We start from the raw sequence: 9441 nt of genomic DNA, 5'->3' as shown, positions 1-9441 counted from the left end.
GTACTTTCTAATTTCAGTAGTTCCCCAGACGTCCCGACACCAACCAGGTAATGATTGTTTTAAAGTTCGCTGAGGAACAACGTGAAATAATAAAGTTATTTTTATTTTCTGGTTTAGATGCATTAAATAAGCAAGCATTACAAATAGTATATGTTCCTAGTTAAGTTGTTTTCACCATTTCACATTGACTGGTGGTATGATCGTTGATGAATTGCAGGAAACCAAAAGTTGGACACGGCCTGATGAGCGTAAAATGACGTTTGATTGATTAATCAACAAACACAAGGGAGCTGATCCTGAAACAAGTGGACTAAAAACAAATCCTGGTTACTGGTTTACAGCGGTACGACTTTGGAATTTGGAATAGGAGAAGAATGCTGGCCTCGCTCTCACCTTGTCATAACATCCTGTCTTTAATAAGTTCCTTATAAAAGTCAAACCAGGCTGAGGAGGAACAGACTGACTCAATGCGTGTCCAGAACTCTGCTTAAGAGATTAATGCTTAGATAAAGTGATATGGACACATTTTAAAAAATACATTTCAAGAAGCATTTTAGAAATTCGGAAAGGAGATTAACTGCATTAGGTCAATGAATATATAGATGTGCATCATGCATAACTGATTAAAATACATTGACTTATGGAAAGATGTATGGACTTATGGAAGTTAAAGAAAATATATCACTTTTGTTGCATTAGATAAAACTGTAGTTCCAATGTTTAACACGCCTCCCTTTGCGAGCACCTCTGAACACGTCTCCTGCAGAGTGTGGAGCCGACAGGTGAACTTTCACCTTTATGCACACAACCGGAACAGAGCAGAGTTCAGTTTGCACAAACCCTGTCCCCGCTGCTCATTACAAACGCTGAGCAGCAGCAGCAGCAGCAGCAGCAGCAGCAGCAGCAGCAGCAGCAGCTAGCCGCCCGCAGCAGGAATGGCAGAACCCAGCAGGATCCTGATCAAAGGGGGGAAAGTTGTAAACGAGGACTGTTCCGTCATCAGCGACGTTTACATCGAAAATGGGAAAATAGTGGAAGTTGGGCCGAACCTGCAGATCCCAGCCGGAGTGCGGGTGATTAACGCCACAGACAAGCTGGTGATCCCGGGCGGGATAGACACGCACACACACATGGAGCTGGCGTTCATGGGGACCAAGGCTGTGGACGATTTCCACATTGGGACCAAGGTGCAGTATTGGCTCATTATTACACACAGCCAGAGAAATAAAGTTGGGCATGCAAAAAACTCAGTTCCTCCTTATAACTACAATATGTAAATTTTATTAAAAAAATCTTTTATAATTAGTTTTTTTAAATATATTTGTTCAAACTATCACTATGTTGTGATATTATAATATGAAACAAGTAATCAGAATAAAAATAAATAAATAAATAAAGCTTCCTTGCCTTCCCCTTTATGGTCTTGCTGCACCAATACACAGCTCTGTCAGGAACAACCAATCAGAGCCAAGAGGAGGGTCTTAGTGCTGTCAATCCTCTCATGTATATGCTGCTTACCCTTTTCCCCTTCATCTGTGCTATGCAACAACTAATTTACCAGTGTAGGGTCTGCTATAAATGCTAAGGCTAGCTAGCATGGCTACCAACAACAGAGGATAAACAGTTTTCCTGGAAGGGTGAGCTGTTTGTTTCCCATTAGCATATTTAGCAGCATGCACATGTCGCCAAGACCTGGACCGCTGCTTTTCTTCAGACGGTAATAGTAGTGCTGGGAGGAAGTGGAGGAGCTCGATCTTTTCACAAATTATGTCTCATATTATACTGTCACAATATGACGGTTTAAACACAATTTTTGTTACAATTTACAAAAGTTGGAAGTAGCTAGCTTAGAAACAGACCCATACCTTCGCTTTCCTCAACAAACTCACTGAGTTTGTGCTACATGATTTATACCACTACATAATAAACAGGGTTTTATCTTACACTGGAGCAGACTTAAAAGCATACAAAAGTCTTGATGTTAACCAGTTTTGTTTGTACATGGAAGGCTACATGATGTTGGAGCATTTTCTCCATGGATACTAATGATTAGATGTGTACCTTTTCTATAATGCAACATTTGATTGGATCTTACCAAGCTCACTTATGAAATATATGAACGTTAACCTTCTTGACCTGTAAAAACGGTTTACTTCAAATCACCAAAGAGTCTAATGTCTGTCAGTCTTTCTGATTAATGGCTGCTATCCTCTTCTTTCCTCAAAGAAATGTTTACGTTGGAATAAGTTTGGTTTCCATCCTCGTCTGTGCAGCCGACCACGCAAACACTATGCGACTATTTTTACAGTGAAACCAACTAAATAAAAGCGACAATAGGCTACCAACTGTCTGTTGACGAGCTTTACAGGCGTCAACACGCACATAGGTTGCTTTAAGGTCTCTCATGGTGGAGTGGACTGCGCTCTAAGGAATGTGATGAGACATACAAAGGGTCAGATTGTTTCTTTTCCAGTATCAGATGCCCGGCAGAACAAAGTGAAGGGATCAGATATTTGTGACCGATGCATCTCTTGAGTATAGCTATTCTTGTTCACCAACTTCCTCCTCTGTGGTAACTTTTGCCTCTCCTCAGGCCGCTCTGGCTGGAGGGACCACAATGATCTTGGACTTCGTCATCCCCCAAAAGGGGAAGTCTCTCCTGGAGGCCTATGACGCTTGGCGTAGGACAGCCGATGCCAAAGTTTGCTGTGACTACTCTCTGCATGTCGCCGTCACGTGGTGGAGTGATGAGGTGAAGGCACAGACTCCTGCTGATGCATTACTTTTTGTCAAAAGAGGCAAAATTCCAAATGTTCTGCTGCTTGCTCTGAGCTGTTGTATTTCTTTTAAATAAAATGCAGGTCAAGAAAGAGATGGAAACTCTGGCCAAAGAAAAAGGAGTGAACTCCTTCAAGATGTTCATGGCCTATAAGGATGTGTTTATGCTTCAGGACTCTGAGCTATACGCCGCCTTCGCCCAATGTAAAGAGATTGGAGCTATAGCTCAAGTGCATGCTGAAAATGGGGATTTGATCGCAGAGGTTTGTATCATTCTTAAAAATTGCCATTTGTTCCAAGAAGTTCTAGTATTTTCCTGTTCCAATTATTTTTATAGGGGATTTTTGTCCAATTTTTAAAGGCAGTTTCTCGTAAAATAAAAACAGTGTTTTCACTCTTAAAAACAAAAGAAAGAAAAAGAAATTCCCAAGTTAGAAAAGTCAAAAGTTTGACCAGTTTTTAACTTTTCAAGCTCAAAAATTTCTTTGTATATTTTTAGGACCTTTCTGAGATTAATCTAAATATTTCTGCATTTACTCCTCTTTTTTTTCCTCCATCTACAATGGTCCTAATATGTCCAATGTCATACATGCAAGGCCAGATGTAGCTGTGAGTTAATGTTTGACCTTAATGGTTTCAACTGTAGAGAAAACAAGGGTAGAAACTACAGTGGAAAATTTAGCTAAATTCACAAAAGTCTGATTTCTGCATTGCATTGAATCTTCTGCATGAAAGGATACACAAACAATAAAAGCACCCAGAAAAACAGCTAAATAAAAATTCTCCAAGTCATTTTTTCTTTCGGTCATTAAAAGACATTTCAACTGACTTTATTCCAACTTCATCACTTTGAGAGAAAACTAATTTGCATCAGAACCTGCATCTTGTTAAATAGATCTGAACAGGGTCGTTTGGATCCTGTTTTTTAATCAAATCACCACTAGGAGGAAGCAAATGCTAGAGAAGCTGCCTGTATAACGGTGAAGAGGAAATATTTTTTGCTGCTGAGCAGAATTTTGATGAGCTTTTATAATTAATAGTCTTTAGGAATTTGAATTTTAAATCCAAAATTCTTATTCCATCCATCCATTTTCTGTACACCCTTATTCATGCTATACTTTTTGTAATGAAAAAAAATTAAAGTGCCAGTTACTTTGATTTCTCCACAAACAACAGACTTCAATGTGTTTTATTAGAATTTAATCTGACAGAAAAAACACAAATTTGTTGTGAATCAGAAGGAAAATGGTTACAGTTTTATTAAGACTTCAAATTACACTTAACCTGGGTCCAATCACTAATTTAGTGACTTTTGGTTGCATTGGGTTTGTGTATTAGGGATACCAGAGTAACTGGGGCCGAACACACACAAAAAAAAAAAAAATTATGCAACATTTTCTTCCACTTTACATTTATGCTCTACATTGTGTTGATCTGCCACATAAAATCCTAACGAAGAACATAAAGGTTTGTGGTTGGACATAGTATGAGCCAAAGCTCCTGGGGTATAAACACTTTTAGAAGGCCCTACTTTTCTTTTGCACTTCATCCTGCCTTTGTTGTGTCCGTTCTATGCTGGGACCCCCCAGGGGGCCAAAAAGATGCTGTCCATGGGAATCAGGGGGCCTGAAGGTCATGAACTCTGCCGGCCAGAGGAGGTGGAGGCCGAGGCCACGCAGCGAGCGATCACCATTGCCCACGTTGTCAACTGCCCCCTCTACGTGGTCCATGTCATGAGCAAATCTGCTGCCAAGGTGGTGGCTGATGCACGCAGGGATGGTGAGTGGGGGGCCAGGGGCATGTCTAGACCAGGCAGGGGCCGCATACCATATATGGTGCATGTTATTCTTTGCATCCAGAAATTTTGCAGATGCGCACAACAATGCTTTCTGTGTCGGCTACGCTACACACAAACTTGCTACCATAGCAGCATCAAAATTCATCTCTAAAAAACATGAAAACATTTCACACTTAGAAGAGAACATTCACTCCTTTACATCATCATGTTTTCAGGCTTCATGTTTATTTTGTTATTAATAAGTGATCTTCTGATCACAGCGGTGGTTAATTAGCTAATTTAAACGCCTGTTCTACTGATGATCTCTCAGAGTTGGTATGTGGGTCACCTTAATTTCTTTGTTTTTTTTAGCTGAACCGAAACAAATTCTGCAGCACATCTACATGTTAAGGTTGTCAAAGTCAAGCTAGCATCACTGAGCTACTTCTCTCTCCCTCGCCATTTTAGTTAACATTATGAAGAAGGTTTGTTTGTGACAGTGGTCTAGGACACCAATTTGTCTAGTCATGAAAACTTTATTTTTTCAAATATTTTTAGTCACTGTATGCAGCAATTTTTAGTGCCTTTATACTAACACTATTCAACTTATCAGCCTAAAGGGAAAATTATTGAACCATTATACCTTACAGTTACCCCCTTTTCCCCGTTTTAAAGAGTTTTTTTTTTTTTTTTTTTTAATTTGTGTAGTAGTCTAAGCCTGCTTTTTCTAATTTAACATAATATACAAAAACCTGCCAATGGGACTAATGATGGAAATTAGCCAGTTGGCTATGATCTCATGTATTTTCATGTGAATGTTAATTAACATGTAATGTCCTGTTTTAAAATAATAAACTTGGAAAAAAAAATCAACACTAAAACAAAATATTTATGTCAGCTGTAAAACAACAAAAGGAGCATTTCTGTTATCTACTGACATGGAGTGTGGACAAAACGCTAATCTGTGTACGATATGATATGAACAAACTGACTCACAGCTCTAGCTGGGGTGGAGATCTGATCATAATCATAATCCGATCCACAGATCTGATGATGACAAAGAGCTCAAATAGAAAATGCGAATAAATTATGCCTTGTTGTAATTGAAATGTGTCTTTTTTTTTATTTGTTGACCGTTTTATAGGCCGTGTGGTGTTCGGGGAGCCAATTGCAGCTGGTTTAGGCACTGATGGGACCCACTACTGGCACAAAGACTGGGCCCATGCTGCTGGTTTTGTCATGGGTCCTCCTCTTAGACCTGATCCCAGCACCCTAGCGTACCTCATGGACCTCTTGGCCAAGTAGGTGGACATAAACACAAAATGTGCCAAGCAATTTAGCATGTAGCATATAGGTGCATCTTAAAGAAATTACAATATTGTGAAAAAGTTTGATATTTCTTGACACTCATTTCAGGAAATGAAACTTATGTATTACATAATTGCTGCATCATTGTGGCGTGGCACGGAGGCGATTAGCTTGTTCTGCTGAGAGGTAATGGAAGTCCAGGAACTAGATTTCCAAATGAAATGCAAATTTCACTTTCATGTAAAAAGCTCACATTGGACCAGTGACCAATAGCTCCATTTTTTTTCTCCTTAACCCAGGTAAGACACTTGTAGCCCAAATATAGAATTCATCTGTGCTTAGTGGCTCTTGGAGTACTGAAGACTGTAGCCAACTGACCCAGACTGAAACAAGATAATGGAGCTCCAACTTAAAAAAAAGTTGAGTTAATTTGATTATATATAACAAATCAAGTCTGACAAATATACTTCATTTACATTTGTTTAACATTACAATTTATTAAACATAATATATTTACTTGGATGAACTTGATTTGGTTGCTTGGAACAAATTTACAAATTTTTGTAGTTGGATTGCCAGTTTTTTTTTCTCAGTGCATTGAAGGTGCACTAGCTGATTAAGGTGCGATACCAAGATTTATATTTAACTTTTTTCACAATATCAAAATTTTGAGAGAGAATTTCAGGTGATCATTCCCTGCAAACTGTAATGATCAGAATGATGAGAAATAAAAACTTGAAATATATCGCCATATGTAATCAATCTATATAAATTGAGAGTTTCACTTTCTAAAGGTATGGAATTCTTTCACAATATCTCAGTTTTTTACTATTTAATTTTTAACAGTCATACCTCTAGGTTGAGAATTTAGCAGATTTAAAATATGAAAGTTTTTATTTTATAATTTTGTGTTTAGTGATGATTTGAGTGTGACGGGAACGGACAACTGCACCTTTTCTGTGTGCCAGAAGGCCCTGGGCAAAGACGACTTCACCAAGATCCCGAACGGAGTGAATGGAGTGGAGGACAGGATGTCTGTCATCTGGGAGAGAGGAGTGGTAGGTCTGCATCAAACATCTGCTCTGTGTGAGACACTAAACAGCTCAGAGACAAAACAATAAACAGATTTAAGCTTACCGTCTAACCTGAACCAAACTGCTTCCATTTCTACACTATGCACTACATTGTGTTGTATCACATGACACCTCTTTAAAAATTTAAATAAATTTAAAATTGGTTGTTTGGTTGTAATGGGAAAATGGTTGTAAAGGGAAAAATGTGAAAAAAATTCAAGTGGCATGTATATGCTTTCAAGAACGCTGTCCTTATTTAGGAGCATCCAGTGCAGAATGACAGTCTGTGTTACTCTCCATTGTTCACTTGTGTGTCAGAATAAGAGCTATGTATGTAATATATGTATGCAACTATGTATTTAAAATGCAACTCCACCATGGTGAAGTGACGGGGAAAAAAAGGAACTCTAATCTCAAAATGTACATAGTCACAACCACAGCCACCTATCTCTGTGTGTGGCTTTGTATTTGATACACTGTAAGGAACATTCTACCAAACATATTATGTGTGGGGTGATGTTTTTGGGCTAATGTAAATTGAGTTCAGGTTAGGTTTAGGGTTGGCGTTAATCCATAGAAATTGATAAATAATGAATGGAAGCAAATATAAAGTCCCTGTGAAGATGGATAGATACTCTGTGTGGGTGTGTGTGTGGGTGTGCTTGCATATACTGCATATCGGGAACCACTTTTCCCATTTTCACCGACAAATTGAGGTCATTTGTGGAAGTGAGGACATTTTCAGGGTCCTCACTAGTTATGCAGTTCTACTGTCTTCTGCTTGTTAAGTTTAGAGGTACAGTGTGAATTAAGTTGTGGGTAAGGTTAGGGTTAGCAATAGACTAGTAATGACTAGGAAAAATGTCCGTTAGGCATAAATGCAGTTCGTAAAATAAATGGAAGTCAAAGCAAAGTCCTAATAGCGGTAGAAATGCAAATTTGCGTGTGTGTGTGTGTATTCTTTGCATACAGTAATGTTAAAAGCACATTTCTGTTTTTTTTCTGCATCGCAATCAGAAAATGTAATAGTCACAAAGCAGCAGATTTGCTGCAGAGTTGCTGACGCTGCGTTCTCCTGCTGTTGCTGTGGGGAGTGTTTTCAGCCAGGCTAGAAAGATTTACTACAAGCAACAGTGCTTACAAATCACAAATTATAGATGATATTTTGGCACGAGAGGGCTGCCGCTTGCAAAGTTAAGTGCTGACCTATTGTGTGCTAATTCCATATATTGTTGTCATTCGCCGTGGGCCCCTCACGTTCTTCCCCCTGTCCTTCCATACCTTTAGCACAGCGGGAAAATGGACGAGAATCGATTCGTGGCCGTCACAAGCAGCAACGCAGCAAAAATCTTCAACTTTTACCCGCAGAAAGGCCGCATCGCCAAAAACTCAGACGCCGATGTGGTGGTGTGGGACCCCAACCTGACGAGGTGAGGACCCCACGCTCAGGAAACCTTCAAAAGTCAAGGTTCTTATACGTTACAGTTGAAATATTCCAACACTTCTGTCAGCGGTGAAGTGCACACAGTGCTGCTGGAACACCGGGGAGATTTAAAAGCGTGACTTCAACGTGTCGGAATAAATAAGATAACAGTTCAGGATTGTAACACTCGAAAGCATGCACTTTATAGATAGGGGGCAACTAAAAAAAGAAGCACTCTATCTTTCGTGTTGTGCCACCTTAACACATGCTAAGCTGATTACGCATGTGCATCATCCAGAAGTCTGGATGTCATCGTTTATCTGCAGCTGCAAATGAATGCAGAACACAATTTACATCTGAATCCGACTGAATGTTGGAATGGTTCATTTTTAGGGAGGATGCAGTGGTTTTTTTTTTATCTATTTTTTTCTTTTTTAGGAAATTATGTTTTCAACAGAAGCATTTTTAATACTGTTACATAAGCCAGATATGCAGTTTATCAGTGGGATGATGCCCTGGGGGGAACTGTGAGCATCTAAAAGTGACAAATATTTCATGTGGGAGCTCCAACAGTCATACAGCATAGAACGCAGTTTTCAGATTATTTTTCAGCAACCAGCTTAGAATGTAACAATGCAGCATTTAAAAAAAGAAAGAAAAAATGAAATGATTCTATTATTGCACCCTGATTCCAGATTTTAAACAAACAGTAACTGTTTTGTGGAGCAATTGCAAAATATCCAAACACAGAGGACCATCAAGCATTCCAGTGGCATATGTAGTGTCAGACTTATATAATGAGAGGCTGTGCTTTGCTCTGTTTGTTGTTGGATCTTAATTGAGCCCTCTGGGGATATCTCTACACTGCAAAAACACAAGCTCTTACCAAGTAGTTTTGGTTTAGTTTCTAGTGAAGAGATCATAGTTGATTTGAAGTAAGACAAAACTAACTTACAGCAAGAAATGGGAGCTCTTTTTAAGTCAATAATTCCTTAAAGGGGTAGCAGTATTATACACTTTCAGGGCATTTTATAGCACAACTGTTACCTTCAGTATTATAAAAATACACTGTATAACTTAAA

The 9441-nt window shown here is 39.0% G+C and overlaps 1 protein-coding gene and 1 long non-coding RNA gene across 2 annotated transcripts in view; one reads left to right on the top strand and one right to left on the bottom strand.

Moving 5' to 3' along the window:
* Positions 1-828: 828 nt before the first annotated feature.
* Positions 829-9441, top strand: part of dpys (dihydropyrimidinase) — a 17271-nt gene continuing 8658 nt past the window's right edge. The window contains exons 1-7 of the mRNA XM_015056350.1: positions 829-1187; positions 2594-2752; positions 2862-3041; positions 4368-4557; positions 5700-5856; positions 6780-6921; positions 8224-8366. Of these exons, the coding sequence (XP_014911836.1) occupies positions 936-1187; positions 2594-2752; positions 2862-3041; positions 4368-4557; positions 5700-5856; positions 6780-6921; positions 8224-8366 (1223 nt within the window). The 5' untranslated portion in view covers positions 829-935. The remainder of the gene's footprint in view (positions 1188-2593; positions 2753-2861; positions 3042-4367; positions 4558-5699; positions 5857-6779; positions 6922-8223; positions 8367-9441) is intronic.
* The window catches only part of LOC106962150 (uncharacterized), a 16003-nt gene continuing 10986 nt past the window's right edge, over positions 4425-9441 (bottom strand). The window contains exons 2-3 of the long non-coding RNA XR_001427913.1: positions 6816-6905; positions 4425-4581 (exon numbers count right to left, since the gene is read on the bottom strand). This is a non-coding gene — a long non-coding RNA (uncharacterized LOC106962150). The remainder of the gene's footprint in view (positions 4582-6815; positions 6906-9441) is intronic.

Source organism: Poecilia latipinna, unplaced genomic scaffold (genome assembly GCF_001443285.1).
Source record: "Poecilia latipinna isolate Pla-1442-1.1 unplaced genomic scaffold, P_latipinna-1.0 Scaffold1377, whole genome shotgun sequence".
Classification (NCBI taxonomy): domain Eukaryota; kingdom Metazoa; phylum Chordata; class Actinopteri; order Cyprinodontiformes; family Poeciliidae; genus Poecilia; species Poecilia latipinna.
The sequence above is the reverse complement of the archived record's forward strand: the minus strand, read 5'-3'. Positions and strand labels throughout refer to the sequence as shown.